The following is a 19,004-nucleotide window of genomic DNA, read 5'->3' as shown; positions in this document are numbered from 1 at the left end:
AGACAGGGCTCCTTATGTACCCAAAACTTTCATACAACTTGTTAGGTAGTCCCAGCTAGCCTCAAACTCATGATCTTTTACCTATGTCACACAAGTGCTAGGATTCAAGGTATGCATCACCCAAACCTGGATGTTTGGTATAACTTAAGTTCAAAAGCTATCATTTTTATCTCCCTGTTTATCTTTCCTATGATTCTAAGTTCATTACTAAATATATAATCCAAAGAATAGAGTGTTTATGTACATCAAAGAATGTATAGGCATAATCCAAGTGACTGTCAATCAAAGCCCAAAAGTAGACACCTGAATGCTAATTAAAAGAGAGAAACACAGGAGAATCACAATATAATTGTACAATAATTTAAGAAGAATTGACACACACAACAACAGATGAAAATGTTGAACAAAATAAATAAGAATTTTAAAGACTGTATTGTCTACTATTATATTTATATGAAGTTCCAGAGCAAGCAAAACTTATTTATGATAATATATATATAAAGAGTAGTTATTTTGCGAGTGTTAAAAGGTAATTACTGACTGGGAAAGACTATGAAGGAATTTTCTACACAAAAAGGAACAATTTTGATTGTGTAAACTATAAAGATCTATCAAGCAGTACTTAAATTAAGATATATATTATTGTGTGTGCACAGTGTATATGTGTGGGTGCACAGGCCACGGTGTGTGTGGAGGCTGGAGGACAACCTGAGGAGTGGCTTCTTACACGCTACCTTTACATGGGTTCTGGAGTCAAACTTGAGACACCAGGCTGGCATGGAACCATATGGCCCTCAAGCAGCACTTTAAAAATTGTGTATTTTGTGTGAGTTGGCACTAATAGAGTGAAAAGAAAGCGATGAATAGTGTGGCTGTGTATGTGTGTGTGTGTGTGTGTGTGAGAGAGAGAGAGAGAGAGGTGGAGGAGAGAGAGGAGGGGGAGAGAGACAGAGAAAGAGACTGACTTTTTTTTTAAATCTAGAGACAACAACAAAAATGGGCAAAGATTTGAGCTGGTATTTACCAAAAAAAAAAAAAAAAAAGGATGTCCAAACCAAATGCCCAATCAAATATGTAAAGGGTGTTCAACTTTCCTTGTTCATCAGAGAAAAGAAAGTTAAAACTAGACTGTGGTATTAATACTCCCATTATCAATTTCAAAAGGAGCATCACCTCGAATACTGTCAAGAACTGCACGTCTCGCCCAATGCTGGGAAGAATGCAAACTGGCTAGTCACTGTGGACTCACATTGGGAAGCTCGGAGCACCTACTAAAGCTAAAGCAGTAGATGTGCTCCAGGTGTGGTGGCGCTCAGGAGCCTACGGCAGGAGGATCACTGTGAGTTCAAGGCAAACCCAGGCTACACAATGCATTCTAGGCCAGCCTGGACCATAGAGTGAAACCCTGTCTCAATGTCCCTATCTATCAGTAGATATCCATAATAAGTAAACCTTAAATAAAATCACATTTTAAAAAGTAATTATTGCAGGATTAAGATTAATCTATCTTTTACTATCCTTTTCAGTGATGAAACTTTAAAAAGGGATCAGAGAGAGTGTAGTACAGAAAAATCAATGCCCAAATGATCTTTCTTTTTCATTTCTTAAGAAATAACTTGAAGTCAGAAACTTGAAGTGAACAGTGTTTTAGTTTTTTCCAGGTTCCAGCAGACCTCCATGCTGTGAGCTCTACCAGTGTGAACTAGAGAAAAGCTTGGCCAAGTGCCAACAGCTTCACCTTTTTGCTGAGATTCATGCTCTCCATCTTGGCCTTCAGCACCTTCATCTTATTCATAGTTATTGAATTTTCAATGATCTGTTGTCCAGAAGGAGAAGGCTCAGCCTCTTCATCCTCATCTGTATACAAATTATACACAGAACCACCACTGCAAAGAAAATGACAAGCACTTGAATTTGCTTGAGAACTGCTAGGGCTAAGTCTCCTATGTGCAACTAGAGATCCCCTTAAGTGTGAAATATGTCACCATAAATGCAAGAAAGTAAATTACAAAACATATTTCTTTTTGTCCAGGCTGGCCTCCCACTTGCTATATAGGAATGGATGACCTTGCACTTCTGATCCCCCTGCTCCATGCCCCGCCTGCTGGAATTACAGCTATGTGCCATCCACATCCAGTTTTAGGTAGTGCTGAGGAGTGAACCTGGGCCTTCGTGCATGCTAGGCAAGAACCTCTAACCAACTGAGCGACATATCCAGCGCCTTCGAAACACAGTTCTGGGGTCAGAGACATGACTCAGCGGGTAGAGTTTCTGGTGCAAGCACAAATACCTGAATTCAGTCCCCAGAACCCACATAAAAAAGCTGGGTGTGGTGGCATGGTCTTATAATCCTAGCACTGGAGAGGTGGAGAGAGGTAGGTAGATCCCTAGGGCTTGTTGGCCAGTCAGTCTAGTCTCCTCATCCAGCTCCAGGCCAACGAAACGCTCTATTCTGAAAAAATAAGGTGGACAGCTCCTGAGGAACAGCTCCCGAGGTTGACTTGTGGTCACCTCATGCAAGGGCATACATACATAAACTTGCATGGACATGCACACACATGCATACATACACAGAAAAAGGAAAAAGAAATACTGCTTAGGAAAAAAATAAATGGCAATACATGCCGCATCATAATTGAACAGTACAGCTCTAAGCTTCTCTGAATTCCACACACCATAATGAACAAACGGCACTTACTCCAACATTCACCAACAGGCAAACACCGTTTTCAGAAGAATGTTCTGATTTCATTTTATCAGTCAAGACCAATGACTATGCAACCTAGACTACAGGTTGACTGGATCCATGAGCCAGGACAAAATGATATTTGCACGGAGAGAAGTGCATCTGTGCTTATCCTGAAGGGATTCTTACTTAAAAAAGAATGCATTCAGTTATCAACAGAATACTTTTGACTATTAAAGAACAAAAAAATAAAATGTCCTATGTAGGTTTAGAAATGCAGTCACCTGCAATAGATTTTCACATAGAAAGAAGGTAGGTAAGCTATAAAACAAATTATTAAGAACCTTAATTTCAATTACTGTTCAACAATCAGGATACTTTAGAGAAATACCTGGGGCCTCTCTTCTTTGATTGCCTAACACAATGCCACTTATCACACTGGCCTCATAATTACCCTTGTACACACCTGCTTCTCTGAGCCCTTGCAACATGTACCCATGGAAAGCACTCACTTGGCTTTACTCACTTTCCTTACCTTGGCACGGTGCTTGCCAGAGATCCAATAAATGTTTGATGTACTGAATACAAACATTACAAAAATTTCAGTACCTTTTTGATAATGGAAATTAAAATGGCAAAGTTTATGCAACAGAAGTTTAGAATATTTAGAGAATGATTAAAATCTGGAGCAGAGGAAGAATACATATCAGTCATCACTCCCGTGAGTTATATTTATATGAATATAAAAGCATGTATCTATGCTAGAGAAATGAATTTCTGTTTTATGTAGAGACATGGAAAACAGTTTAGAATACCCCTAATAGGGTATATTACAAACAATTCCGAATAACACACCACCAGCACACAATGGCAGAGGAGATGGTGAATACTGCCATTCTTGAACTTTCGTGAAACACAGGGCGCGTGGTTGTGGACTTATAATGTGTAGCAGGCATGGGTATTAGAAGGCAGAATGCAGGAACTGATCTTCACAATCATTCAACTTGCAATGCCTGAATCATGACTACGATGGCTGCCTATTGGGGAGACCAACTGACAGGGAGCCTACATGTGACAATTAACTCAAGGGCAGCCAGTGGGTAGCAACACTGCTTGTCCTTTACTGATCCTTGTTCTGTTGGCCACTTTCCATGCACGGTCTTTGCAGACAATACGGATATTATATCCCATTTTATAAATGAAAAAACATTCAATTAAGAGGTTGTGCTGGATAGCTTTAGTGTCAACTTGACACACCTGGGTTGAGGGAGCCTCAATTGGGGAATTGCCTCTATTGGACTGGCCTGTGGCCATGTCTGAAGGGCATCTTCTTGATGAGTGATGTGGGAGGGCCCAGCTCACTGTGGGTGGTGCCACCCCTGGGCAGGTGGGCCTGTGTTGCATAAGCAGGCTGAGCAGGGGCCAAGGGAGCAAGCCTGTAAGCAGCGTTCCTCCATGGCCTGTGTTCCAGCTCCTGCCTCCAGGTTCCTGCCCCAAGTTCCTACCTTGGGCTCCCTGATGAACTGCATGTGACCTGGGAGATGTAAGACAAATAAACCCTTTCCTCCCCAGGTTGGTACTGGTCAGAGTGTTTTGTCACAGCAATGAAGAACAAACTAAGACAGAGGCTAAGTGATGGCCTGGCAAGGTGACTCAGTGGATCAAGGTGCTTGCCACTAAGACCGATGACCTGAGTCTGATCCCCAGAACTCAACATGGTAGAAGGAAAGAAATGAGTCCCACAAGTTGTCCTTTGATCTCTTCATGCAGGCAGCAGCGTGCACATGTCCATGCACTAAATAAATGCAATAAAAATTTGTAAATAGTTTTTTTTTAAAAGAGGTTAAGTGATTTGTCTCAAGAGGATAGTAGATGGTGGACCTAAGATGCAAATGGTCAATCTGTCTGGTTCCAAAGTTGATTTTTTCCTACTACTTCCTATTGCTTTCCCAGGGACCAAATAACAGACCTAACTGAATTATGCTTGTGCAACCACATGAGTGACAGAACTGATAGCATGTTATGGCTTTTCTCTCTAGGTCAACATACCTGAAAAGGAAGGTCCATGAAAATTTCTGTCACTTTACCTTGTGAAGTCAGAAGGAACGATTCAGTATACTCTATTCTTGGTTACCTTGAAATATTGGAACTTTAAATATTTCTCTGTTACCCTATGGTAGTTTAACTTTACCTATACTGAATATTCTAAGATGTTTTTAACATAATCTTACAATCATGAAAAAGTCACCCATGGAATATATTTGTTAAAAGAAATACTTCACTGAAAACATTCTCAAGTATAAAATCAGTTTTAAACTTACCTACATACAGGCAATACGCACATACACATAAAATAAAAATAATATTTTTTTAAAAAACCCGCGGGCGTTGCACAACACGGGTGCACTTACCTACATATGCAGGCAATACATGCATATACATAAAATAAAAATAATAAAATATTTTTTAAAAATAAATAGAAAAGTTTTAAATTCACCTCATTTTTCAAAAATCTCTTTCTGCGGGAGAGGGAATTGATATAGCCTCCCTCCCTAAGTAGCCCTGGCTCTCCTGGAACTTCACATGCAGGCCATTTTGGCCTTAAACTTGCAGCAGCCTCAAGCCTCTGCTCCCAAGTACTGGAATTATAGGTGTGTACCACTCTATCTGGCTAAAGAATCATTTTTCTCAACAATCATATTCATGAGATCAGTTAGAAGTCAATCACATTTTTTCTAGATAGGAAGAAATACAACTAGACTCAATTAAGATAACATAGTAATTTTTAAGATTCCTTAAAATTATAGGTGTTTATATTTATTTTTCTATTAAAAATTTTAAAATATTTATTATTTTTATTTTGTGTGTATGAGTATTATGCCTGCATGTAAGTAAGTATACCCGTGTCATGCAATGCCCACAGAGGACAGAAGAGGCTGTCGGATCCCGTGGAACTGTAGTTACGGACAGTTGTTAGCTGCCATGTGGGTGCTGGGATTCGAACCTGGGTCTTCTGCAAGAACAAAAGTGTTCTTAACAAAAGTCTTTTATTTATATTTGTATGTCATATCTGTGTGTGGGTATGCCTTGTGTATGTTGATGCCTGCAGAGGCCAGACAAAGTGTCAGGTCCCTGGAGCTAGATTTGCAGGTGACTGTGAGCTGGCTACCATGGGTGCTGGGAATTGAACTGAGGTCCTGTGGAAGTATAACAAATGCTCTTAACAACTGAGCCATCTCTCCAGACCATGGATTTATATATTCTGAAAGTTTCTTGAATTTCTAATTTTTGATTGTTTATATAAACATTCTCTGTATCTCTTAGTTTAATAATATGATTAAAGAATAAGAGACGGGCAAATGTGACACTTACTCAAGATGAGTATTATTCATTCCATGTCTAAGACCTCTGTATTAGTAACTTTTCTGTTGCTGTGATAAAACACCATGACCAAGGCAACCTATAGAAGGAAGAGTTTATTGGGGTTAAGATTCCAGAGGAATAATGATCCATCACGGCGGGGGAGATATGGCGAGGCAGCCAAAGCAGAAAGCTATTTTATTAGTTTTAAATTTTTTTATTTTGAGCACTCACATCTTCAGGCAGGAACAGAAAGCAGAGAGCAAAACTGAAAGTTGGTGCAAGGCTATGAATTCTCAAAGCCTGTCACCAGTGATGTGCTTCTTCCTGCAAGGCCACACTTCCCCACCCTCTGCAAACAGCACCACCAACTGAAGCAAAGTATTCAAATACCTGAAACCTATGGGTTACATTCTCATTCAAACCACCACCTCCTCCTCTGACTTTTTTTTTAAGGCAAGATCTTACTCTGTAGCTCAGACAGGCCTGGAACTCACTCTTGTAGCCCATGCTGGCCTTGGCCTCCCAAGTGCTAGGATGACAGGCCTGAGCCACTACACCTGGCTTTCTCACCTTTTTTTTTTTTTTTTTTTTTTGAGACAGGGTCTTCCTGTAGGCCCAGCTGGCCTGAAACTCTTTATGTAGACCAGGGGGGCCTTGAGCTCACAGATATTCGCCTGCCTCTGCCTCTGCCTCCAGAGTGCCAGTATTTTTAAAGGTATGTGCCACCATGCCTGGCTCATCTGATTTTTAAAGGCAATTCATCATTTAACTCTTATAATGCCTCCTTAGCCTTCTTCCTTTAAAAATAAGATAGCACAATTCACTAAAGGGATTTGAGACTACAGAAGCTCAATACGACACTCTGTATGTGAATGAATCAAATAGCTCTCTCTCAGCAAAATAGGGCTTTGGGTCTATGCGCTAAGAACAGCTTTGCCACTTTTGTCTTTTTTTTTTTTCTTTTTTTTCCTTTTTCAGAGCTGAGGACCAAACCCAGGCCTTGCATTTGTTAGGAAAACTAGAAAAAGAACAAAGTAATAGTATTTTATAACACATAAAATTACACGGAATTCCAATTTTCCCATGAATACAGGCTAGCCAAAGCAGAGACGGCCAGGCTAGTTCATGTGGTACACAGCATACTGTTGCACACTGGGAGCAATGACAGCTGTGGTGAACAGCACTTTCACTGCACATTAAAGCTGGACTGGGGACTTGACTGGGGTGTTAGTTCAGTGTAATAGGTGCCTAGCATGGGTAAGCCCGGCTTCAAATCCCAGACAGAAAAAGAATGAAAAGAAAGCAGGAGAAAACTATAAACAAAATAACAAACACAAAGGAGAAAAAACCTTGAGCTTGAAAGACAAAGGGAACAAACTGTGAAATATATGTACCAAACAACAATTACCAAAACTGTCTTAATAAAAAAGGGAGCTATTGCCTCCACTGCGATTGTCCAATGGACGGGGGAGAGTGAATGCCCATCACGATGCCCATCACCTCTTCCTTCTGTGTCTTCTTTAGTTCTGTGCCTCTGGGAGAGCCAAGGGCAAGAGTAAGCAATGCAGCACCTGTGTGGGGTCTATATGGAGGTACACGAACAGACTGAGCAGGGCAGTCCAGCAATCCACCACTGAGTTCTAGCTCTTGGAACTCAAGTGCTTCTGCTTGGTTCCCTCAACTTCCTGAGCTAGCAACAGAGTGTCTCCTATTAAAGGGGAATGAGTTCTACAAGCCTTCCTTGTTTCCCTGTTTCCAGTGACCCTGGCACTGAATTTTCAGTGTCATTGTTTCAGTGGCACTCCTCTAGAGCCAAGCTGGGATTCAAAGTGGTTACTCACAGAGATAGCACAGTAATCTTTGCAGAGGGTCACTGGGGACAGAAAAATACAGAGGCTTTTCTTTCCCAAAGCTGCAAGTGCAGACATACCCTTCTGAAAAACACCATTCTCACTCTGAATCATCGATATGTTAGAAAGTGCAGAGAATTTTTCTACTACCGGTCTATTTTACAGATCTGCTAATAGTTGTGTTGAGTCAGACCGTCTGCCTGATGCCAGCTTCATGTTAGTAGTACTTACTGGGTCTCTGCCATTTTCTGGTACTTCACCTTCTTCTGTGTGACTACACCGCTCTGTGTGGAGGCATGCTGTCTCACTTTCTCCACTCTTCAGTCTGGGTTTCTTTCTGTCTCCGTCTGTCCACTACAGCACTTCAGCATCTTCTCAGTCACACCTCCTAGTGGTCTTGCTTCCAAATTAGGAAGAAATAGGCAAGTGCTGGCTGCTTCTAATTTAATCCTTCACCATAGTAAACATTTGAATCTATCATGTATTATAGCACCAGTACCATCTGTAGTAAACACTCATCTCATGGGTTTATTGTTTATCACTTGGATGGCCTAGTGGGAGCAAAGTTTTATCAGTATGTTAATTAGTTCTTCCATTGTTGTGGCAAATAACTGGAACAACTTAAAAAAGGAAAGATTTATTTTGGCTCATGAGTTCAGAGGTTTCAATCCAAGGTCATTGGGTTCTGTTGTTCCTGGGCCTGGTAGAACAAAGCACCATGATGGGAAGCATGTTGCAGGGTAAAGCTATTTATCATGGCAGTCAATAAGCAGAGAGAGAGAGAGAGAGAGAGAGAGAGAGAGAGAGAGAGAGAGAGAGAGAGAGAGAGAACTGACACACAGAGGGGATAGACCCATAAAACAAAGCCAAACAATGTGAGTTCCACCCTGCGCACACACAAGAAGGAGAGAGAGAGAGAGAGAGAGAGAGAGAGAGAGAGAGAGAGAGAACTGACTCTCAGAGGGTAAAGACCCATACCACCAAGCCTAACAACCTGAGTTCAATCCTCAGTACTCACAAGATGGAAGGAGAGAACTGATGCCTGCAGTTGTCTTCTCACCTCCACATTCCCACAGTGATATGTGCATAACCACACATATCTGCACACACACACATGAATAAACAAACAAATACACAAACACATAAAACTTTTTAAAGAGAGAAAGAAAACAAGACCAGGGACATCAGAGCTCCTAGGACACACCCCTAGTAAACCACTCTCTAAAGTAGTCCCTACCTCCCAATATGCCATCATATTATAAAACCATCAACGAATTAATCCACTAAGTAAGTCAAGAGTACTGAGGACCCAATCACTTCCCAAAACCCCATCCACTGCCAACCAAGCTTCCAAAGCAGGAGGTTTTGGGGACATCTCAGACGCAAACCATAACAATCATATAATTATATGTTGTGGTTACTAATTTTTTTACATTATTTATTTATTCATTTGTTGAAAGAGAGAAAGAGAGAGAGAGAAGGGGAGAGAGAGAGAGAGAGAGAGAGAGAGAGAGAGAGAGAGAGAGAGAGAGAGAGAACGGGAGGACAACTTGCTGAGTCAGTTCTCTCCTTCTACCACATGTGCTCTGGGGATCAAACCAGATCCTTTGCTGCCAAAGGTCTTTGATATTTCAGTTTTACTTTTTTATTTACTTAATTTTTGATGCTGGGTATTAAATCTAGGATGTTATGCATGTTAAGCTGCACTCTACCACTAAGTTATATATAACATCTGTAACCTCAGCTTTCTCATGCTTTTTTTTAAAATGAATCAAGATCTCCACCCCCGACCCAAACTGGAACACATATATTTTTCTGAATTCAAGCTATTGGTTTAGCAAAGTTTTTTATTTTTAAGTATATTTTTATTGAGTTTTGTGCATTTCTTATAATAGATCTTAATCAAATTTAGATCCCATTCCCCATCTGTACCCCTGTACCCCCATACCAGATTTCATGCATTCTGTCATATATGGTAAGGCCTATCTGGTCAAGCATTTATACTCAGATGTCCCTTGGTGCAAGTTTATCCACTGGAGCCTGGTCAGCCTATCTAGAGGCACTCCCTTAAATAAGCTCAACTCTCCCTCACCCCTCAGTAATCAGTTGCCAATAGTTCCTTGGCTAGGGTTGGGTCCTGCTGCCCATTTCCCCAGTTCTATGCTGGGTTTTTGTCTGACTGTGTCAGCATGGGCTTATGCATGCTGTCACCATTGCCACACATGGCTGGAGAGGTCATAGATCCTAGAGCTCATGGGATCAAAGGCATGTGCCACCACACACAGCCTTCATTATTATACTTGGAATTTTATCAGTAAAAGTTTATAGTAATTTATTTCTCTCTTGTTATAAAAGTACCTATACAGGAGCTGGAGAGATGGCTCAGCAGTTAAGAACACTGGTTATTCTTGCAGAAGACTTGGGTTCAAATCCCAGCACCCACATGGCAGCTAACAACTGTCCAGATCCCAGGGGATCCGACAGCTTCTTCTGACCTCCACGGACACTGCACAACATGGGTGCACTTACCTACATGCAGGCAATACATGCATATACATAAAATAAAAATAATAATTTTTTTTAAAAAGTACCTATACAGTACCCTAGATTTTTGTCTGTTGGTCTAAAAGTCTTAAAATAGTGACTGTCTGAACCTGCACAGAAAAACAGCTGCTCTGCTATAGAGTAAGAACACCCCTTCCACAATAGCCAACATTTTTTCAAGACATGAAGAGAGTTTTCTGCTCCTTTTTCTTTCACTCATCTGTTTTTGTCCAAAATAGAAAAGACAGTGGGGGGGGGGTAAAGCAATGTGAGCCAAACCTCTCAACTAAGAGCCTTTGAGGGAATGGCTTAGATTCAAACCATACAATCATGTTTTGTTTTGTTTTGTTTTGTTAAATTCTTTTTGGTGGTCTATACAGGAAACAAAATTTTAACTGAATTTCTTGATGACATTTGAGCTAAATAGTAAATAAAAACTGAAATTACAGGTTGATAAGAGAACTCAGTGGATAAAGGTGCTTACTGTGCAAGACCGACAACTAAGTTCAATGTATCCCACGGTCTACGGGTGGAGGACAGAAAGAGCACCTCCAAGTGTCCTCTGACCTCCACATGTACATCTACACATGTGCACACACAAAATAAATGCAAAAACAGATGAAAAGGAAAAGAAATTGTCTGGGGGAGTCAGGCATGGTGGCACACCAGCAATCTGAGCACTTGGGAGGTAGAGGCAGGAAGATCAAAAATACAAAGTCAGATTTTGCTGCATACTCAGTTCAAAGCCAGTCTAGGCTACAAAAGAGACAGACAAGGTGCTCAAGAGATGGCTCAGTGGTTAAGAGCACTGGCTGTTCTTTCAGAGGACCCAGATTTGGCTCCCAGCACGCACATGGCAGCTAACACCATTCATAACTCGTTCCAGGGGATCTGACATCCTCTTCTGACCTCCGCAGGCATTGTACAACATGGGTACACTTACGTACATAGAGGCAAATACACGAAGAAATAAAATAAAAGTAAAACATTTTAAAAAGTGTATTTTACTGATATATTTTTTAACTTTGCATATTTTATTTGCTTTGTCTCATACACATAAAATAAAAATAATTTTCAAAAGACAGACAAGCAAACTGACAGAAATTAGCTGAGGGCAAACGGGAGAGGTGGAAATACCATTATAAACAAATGGGAAAAGGTGTACAAAAACACAACACAATGAAAAAGCACGGAAAACTGAGGATGACAGACTCTCAAGGGCCTCACAAGCTAAGATAAGGAGCTAGGTTTCAGCTTGTAAAGGGGTGTGAAGAGGGTGGACTGAGGAAGAAACAACAGCAGAAGTATGGGAAAATGGGTATGAGAGACTTCTACTAATGCTCAAGGCAGTTGTCTTCATTGCTGACTACTTTGTACATTTAGAGTACAGGAAGATATCATGTTTCTAATGCTAACCAGATCCTGACCATTACAAAACAGTCACCCCGTTTGTGAGGGTCAGCTCACTGTGGCCACAAAAAGTTGAGTCTGACCTCTCTTCCCCACAAACTCTGTGATGGGCAGAGTCCTTCCTAAGGGAAGCTCTGGTGTTCAGTAGCAGCACAGTCTGTCCTTGAGTGTGGGCATGACCTGACTGATCTCATCAACTCAACATGGCAATAGTAAAGGGATTTTGCAGATGTAATTTAGTCTCCAAATCAGTTTGTTTTGAATTAACCCAATGGAAACTGAGGTAACCTCTGGCCAACAGGCCATCAGAAAAGCCCAGGGCCCTCAATCATCTAACTGAAAGGAACAGAATTACCACAATGTGAGTATGAACTTGAAAGCAGATTCCTTTCTGTAACCGAACATTAGAACAGACAGTACTGTCACATTGAGCATAGCCTGTCAGACCCTGAGCAAAGCACAAGCTACTGTGACTAGAACTCCTGAATCCAAGACACTACTTTTCAGACTATGAGCTACTTTTTTTCTGAAGGTTTTAGCATTACATTTTTATCTTTTTGTGAGTCTCACTTTTGTTACTTCTAGTGCTTTCCTTCGTCTGTTGAGCAAAACCTTCCTCTTCTCAAAAACCATCCCTAACTCTTCACATTACAGAGATCATTTTACAGCAATCCCCACGACTACAGCAGCGGTGCTGCTGTCAGCAGAATGAGTGCTCCGTGAACACGGGGATTTCTTCGTAAGGCCCGAGTTCTCCGTAGTCACTGGCTATAAAGTTTCAGTCAACCTTTAATGACCTGAAAGTGAAAGAAGAGCTGAAGAGATGCCCGAAGGCTCTGGGCTCTTTCTGCTAAGCCTTATGAACTGAGTTCAAGCCCCAGGACCCATAGTGGAGAGAACTCACTCTTGGAAGATGTCCCTGACGTCCACATGCACACCATGGTCCATGCATGCCCACACACATACAAACGAATAATGTAATTTAAAAAATAAAAGTGAAAGGAGATACAGTAAGATGAATGCATAGAAACTTAGACATTGTCTTGTCCCAATGCCTTCATTTTTTCATTGCCTAAGTAATCTATGCTGCTTTTCCCTTATGGTTTTAGAAGTAATATTACAATTTCTTTCCTTTTTATAAAGTACAAAGAGATTCATCCATATTTAAGTAGTGGAATTAAAAACGATACCATCTTTAGGGCTAGCCCCTCCTGTTATGCCACAGTTATGTAATAGGACACTATTATCACAGGACTAATATGTAGTAGGCAATTTAGAGTTTCATAACAAAATGGAAATCATTTTTATTTTTAAAATCTACCACATAAACTTCAAATTTAGAAATTATTTTTAAGTGTCAATCATACAAAGAATATTTCAAAACTACTATCAGGAAAATGGTGCAGGGTGCACAAAATGTGCTCGGTCTTGTTAAGAGATGTTATTTTGACAACCCAAGGAAAACACAAAGGCTTCTGAGGTGTTCCAACAGAACTTTCCTTTTCTAAGTGAGGCATGTAAATGAAAACAACCTATTTACCTTAAAGATTCAGATAACGGTGGTGAAGTGCCATCTCCCCTATCTATTACACGAAAGAAATTCAATTGACCTCCTTCCCGAGACACCAAAAATGTAACTTGTTTGTTGCAGGTCTTCTCCCAGACCTCATCTCGACTGGAATCCATGTACTCAGCAAGCTCCCTAAGTGGATCTTCCAAAGGAACTACAAATGGAAAGATTGATAAACAAGCTTTCAGTTCAGATCAACACTTTTGCAACTTGGTACAGTAATAGGATATAATGCTGAACTCATACAACCACACTGCACATATGCTATCTTCCAATCCCTTTCTGATCATACAGCATTCCTTATTTTGTATTAATATCAAAGAAAAAATGCATCATTATGTTGCATGACCAAAGACAGGGCTTAACTAAGATCGTGAGGTGCCCTTTCTTCCTGCGAAGGTACTGACGACCTGCTAGTTCTCTGGCATTGTCATCTGTATTTTAGCTATACTCTTTCTGCTGCCTGTGTTTTTAAATACTGGTTCCAACAATCAGTAACTCAGAAGCAGTATAAATCCCACTTGCTTTATATTATGAGATAAACACACATGCACAAACATTGGGAGACATGCTTGAAATGAGATGCAAAGGTGAGCTGGGCAGAATGCAGTGGGAGAGTCTGTATCCATGGTCAGGGTTCCATATCCAGCAGCGAAACAAACAACAAAACAAAGTGACAAAAAAAGAGAAAGCAAGCAAATCTTGTGGCCACTCCTTGAGGTATCTGAGCATACACAAGCAAAACGTGAGACGGTCTGTTAGTGCACTAAAACTGCATGTGTAAAAGGGTCAGTATGTCATTTCTTGGAAGGATCTCCCCATGACCCAAGAGGCCGGGTAGGTGTGTGTGGCTGACTGGAGTTACTCCGAAGCTCCCCATAACCGGTAGGCTCCAGTGGTCTGCAGTTCCCCTCAATTTTCCAAGCTGTGAACACTTATTAGCAAAACTAGAATGCCACACTGGCCTGAAGAAGTGGTGCCATCAGGACACACAACTGAGCAGGAGAGTACTTGCTGAGCATATGTAAAGCCCGGGATCCAACACACACACACACACACACACACACACACACACACACACACACACACACAAAGCAAAGTAGAATCAAATATATAAACAGAAATACCAACAGAAGCTATGTGAAGTGTCATTTTATATTTACACGTTTTATGGTTGTGAAAGAGCAAATCAAAATATTTAACTTTATAAAAGAAGCTACATCTTATATTTCTGTGATTCAGCATGCAAGGCCAGGGCAGAGTGAGGCTGTGTGGTTGGGGGTAGGGCCAAGCCCAGGGCGATAAGAGGGTGGCGTACTGGCCTTCCTGACAACTCACTTTTGTTCCACCTGGCCAAAGGCAGCTATTTCTGTGCTCTGGCCCAGCTGCTGAGTAAACGTGCAAACTAAAGGCGTGTATGCAAGGCAGAGTGAGGGCTCTCTATAGCCCAGAGCTGGAGCATGGGCGAAGGGCCACCTTTGCTCCACAACAGTGGATGGGTAGAGGGTCCATGGTCATCATGTAGCTGTATGTACCCTTGACTTTAAAAAAAAAAAAGGCTTCTCTTTTGCCCCCAAGCCCCAGATAACTATGTCATTTCAGTTCTAAGTAATTAGGGACAGAACTCTTCCTCTCTAGTTGAAAGTTTCCTAAGACAGAAAGTATATCTTAGCAACACTCAGGACTCTGGGGTCTCAGTGAGTGCATGTAAACATGAATGGATGAATAAGCAATTTTCTTGTTTTCTTCACAGAAAGTTTAAAACACTTACGTCTATTTCAAATAACAGGAGGGAGCAGAGAGGCTTGGAACCCTTGGCCATAACCGTGGGCACCAGCACAGCCTTTGACATGAGGTCTTCAGGTAACTGCCTTTCTAACTCCAAGCCAAACCTGAGTAGAATTTAAAAATCATCCTGGCCCAGAATACTAATAAAGACTCTAATATATATATAAAAAAATCAAACAAACAACAAAAACCCCAAATCAAACCAAACAAAAAACCCCCTTGAAAGAAGAGATACTAAAATTTAAAAAATGAGGGGGGTTATTAAAATTATACTTTATAAATAACAGCAGCGGTCAAAGGCTAAAATAAATTTGTTTTTCTTTTTTGAGCCATGTAGCCCCAGCTAGCCTAGAACTCACTATGTAGACTAGGCTGGCCTCCATCTCATGGAGATCCAACTGCCTCTGCCTCTTGAGTGCTGGGATTAAAGGTGTATGGAACCACATCAGCCTCTAAGATATTAACAACCATAAATCAGACTAACTGGGCTAGGTAAAGGTTCCACTCCTATTCAGATCAGTCTTAAAGCGCTCTCTCTCTCTCTCTCCCCTCTCTCACGCACGCACGCACCCCAAAATGGGTAAATTAAACCAGAAAACTCGGAATACTTGAAGGAGAGGGGCTGATCTAGAGTCTGCCTTCCTGTGGTATACAGTGATCCTCACCAACTAAATACCAAGGAAGGCCTCTATGCAGCTTTCTGATGGTTTCACAAGGAAAATTCTCCTGGGGAAATGAATGTTCATTGTCCTCGGCAAAAGTAGGCAACCTTAATAGTAGGCAGTCACCATTAGCTAAAAATAGATGATGATGTTTTGCTCCTCCCTAAACACTTACAGTCCCCCTTATCCCTACCATATTCTGTGATCCTAAGAGGTTATAGGAAGACACAAAATTAGAGAAAGTTCTCTCCTTCCCTTTCACTTTGGGCATCACATACCTCCCCTATCTCCCAAGGCTAATTGGGAACTTTCTGGCCAAGAGGCCAGTACCTTCTTGTTAATCACTTGTCCAGGTTGTTTAAGATTATGAAGTTTTTGAAGTTTTTGAAAAAAATTCTTAAAGCCCCCCCCTTTTTCAATAAGAGAAAATATGCTGACTGATTTTTTTCAGGTGGTCTGCTTCTATTTGCAGACATATACAAACTGATGAGGAGATAAGCTTTCAAGCAGTTGGTCGCCCCAGATCTAGCCAAGGGCATCTCAAATTAGACATAGGTAAAGGCAGATACTTCTGTCAGTTTGATGCTGCTTGATCCTGAGTACAAACTGTCATGCACCCATGACCTTATAAAGTTTAAAAATTACACAGGGCGATCTTTTAAAATCAAATGTTCTGTCTCTAACACTCTAAAAAATGCTTTATCTTTTGTCAGTCTGTGTTCCCAACACACGACCAAGTGGCTAAGCCTCATTTGAACAACTCTCTATAGGTTATAGGAAACAGATGCTTCAGGTCTAGCCTGTTACTACTGGACTTACAGCAAGTCTCTTGTGCAATGTAAACCACTAGGTTCCTTTCCTCTTCTCTGATCCTTCAAAAAGTAACATTTTGTTATCTTCAGATTCACAGAGAAGTAAAAGCCTTTTGTGTATACATTACTATTGTTTATTTCATAATATAAAAATACTTGTAATAAAGATAACTAATGAAATATTCATCCATGGAGAAGACAGGGATGGTTTTCTGCCTAAAAGTCTCTCAATTTTAACAGGGCTTCCTTAGGTAATTTCTGGGAGATGCTGTAAACACAGATCGAAGGATATTTTGCTGCCTCTATGATGCTTTTGTCTGCTACTTTTTTTTTGGTCTTTTTGAAACAGGGTCTCCCTGTAGCCCCAGCTGTCCGGGAACTCACTATGTAGACCAGGCTGGCCTTGAACTCACAGAGATCCGCCTGCCTCTGCCTCCTGAGTGCTGGGATTAAAGGTGTGTGCCACCATGCCCGGCTTTGTCTGCTACTTTTGTCCTTAAAAACTAAAACCACAGCTAGGATAGATCATTGTTTGAACTATACAAACGACAAAATAAAGGGAAAAATACCTGGAAACCACAACCAGGAAAATAATAAATATTATTTGACTTCCTAGTCAAGTCCCCTTTACTGGCTCCCACTGGAAACCCTTGATCGATGTCAGAATGGGAATAGAAAAGAAAAATAACTTTTCTAACTGACTATGGGGCTGCTTTCCTAGCTAAACCAAAAAAAAAAAAAAAAAAAAAAAAAAAATGTCTTCTATCACCTAAAACTGCCACTAGAGGGTTGTAACGCGCAGATTGCTGCTTTTGTAGGTGCTTTCTTCTGCCTTTTCTTGTGTGTAAGCAGTATTTTCTCACTTCGAGGTCGTTTTATAAATGTGCCAAGACTCTCAGTAAAATGTAAATTTTTCTTCTATCACTCAAGTTTTTAAGACCACGGAGGATAAATGTAAAGCCCAAGTAAAAAGAAAGTTTGCTTGATATTTACAACAGAAAAAAGTTTAGTAAGATAAACTTAATTTATTACAATGCCATGTATGTTATTTGGATTCAACTATTGTTTAGGAAGCTAAAAAAATAAAGTAGGTTTAAAAACTATTAAAAAGGATGTACATGTAATGTTATAAAATAATATCTTGTCCTAAAATAAAAATAAAAGATGAGAAAACTAAAAGCTTGAAACTGGGGCTGGAGAGCTGGCTCAGTGGGCATTGGCTGCTCTTGCAGAGGACCCAGTTTTGGTTCCCAGGACCCACATGGCAGCTAACCACCATCCCTAGCTCCAGTTCTAGGGGATCCGATGCCCTATTCTGAGCTCCGTGGGCACTGTACATTATACAACATGGGTGCACTTACATACACGCAGGCAATATACTCATACACAGAAAATAAAAATAACAAATAATTTTTTAAAAAAGCTTGAAGCCTAGTTGCAAAAGGTTTAACCTGTATAAGGTTTGTGGAAGATGAGACTTAAGGATGACATATGTTTGATGATTAAATTCCTAAGGTTATACTGATGTACTCATAGCAACGTAAGCTTGAAAAAAAAAAAGCTGTTATTTCTAATTAAGATAATTACTTATGCTTTTGCTAACTTTCCTAGACTTTAACCACTTGGGAAACTGAATCATAATAAAACCCAAATTCATTTAAAACTGCTTAGATTACGTAGTTTCTAGTTTATTTAAAGTTTCACACCAGTTAAAATAAGGCTACTGTCCTGTTCAAATCTGTCCAACAAGACTTGGATAAGAGGGTCAAAGACGACGCCCAGCATTTCAGCCCTCGCCTTCGAAGATCAGCCATAACTCAGGGGACAGTGAGACCTCTCTGACAATCCACCTCTCCTCTTTATCAAAGAGTTCACTGGGTCTCCAGAGATTAGACTCTAACCAGGATACATCCTACAAAAGGGGCATTACGAAGGGCCTCAGATTATGTGTGATACAATACAAAAGTTATTAATTGTACAGTGTCTACACCATTACTAAACAGGTGTGTAAGGGATTATAACTTGCCAAAGAAGAGGGGTAATAAAAGAACAAATCCCAGATGGGAGGCCTCCTAAACTAAGACCCTCTAAAAATATCCAGGTGGCATCTAGTATCCAAATCATAAAATTGCCTAAGATAGAAAATACTATTACTACTGATAATAAGCCACCTCTACAGATAAGAGGCTTTCCCCTTCTGGGCTGCTACTGCTGATAATGTGATTAAAATTAATTTAAAGTAAGTCATGCCATGATTTTGCCATGTAAACCACATACATAGACTACATTACTTGGGACTAGAAACGAGTAAATCAAACT

The 19,004-nt window shown here is 40.5% G+C and overlaps 1 protein-coding gene across 15 annotated transcripts in view; it reads right to left on the bottom strand.

The window, feature by feature from the left end:
* The window catches only part of Zfand4 (zinc finger AN1-type containing 4), a 92,523-nt gene that overhangs the window by 24,913 nt on the left and 48,606 nt on the right, over window positions 1–19,004 (bottom strand). For 13 of the 15 annotated variants that reach the window (XR_003850291.1, XM_029565725.1, XM_008837727.3 and 10 more), the window contains 2 exons: window positions 13,394–13,577; window positions 1,739–1,886 (listed from right to left, as the gene is read on the bottom strand). Coding sequence is in view for 14 of the 15 variants with exons in the window: in XM_029565725.1 (XP_029421585.1) it covers window positions 1,739–1,886; window positions 13,394–13,577 (332 nt within the window). In the remaining variant the exon portion in view is untranslated. Of the gene's footprint in view, window positions 1–1,738; window positions 1,887–6,058; window positions 6,130–13,393; window positions 13,578–15,194; window positions 15,318–19,004 lie in introns of those variants that run through there. The other 2 variants (XM_029565735.1, XM_029565736.1) reach the window with 2 other exon arrangements.

This window comes from Nannospalax galili, unplaced genomic scaffold, assembly GCF_000622305.1.
Source record: "Nannospalax galili isolate Female #2095 unplaced genomic scaffold, S.galili_v1.0 scaffold2819, whole genome shotgun sequence".
In the NCBI taxonomy this organism is placed as follows: domain Eukaryota; kingdom Metazoa; phylum Chordata; class Mammalia; order Rodentia; family Spalacidae; genus Nannospalax; species Nannospalax galili.
Note: the sequence above shows the minus strand (reverse complement) of the source record. Positions and strands in the feature narration are given on the sequence as shown.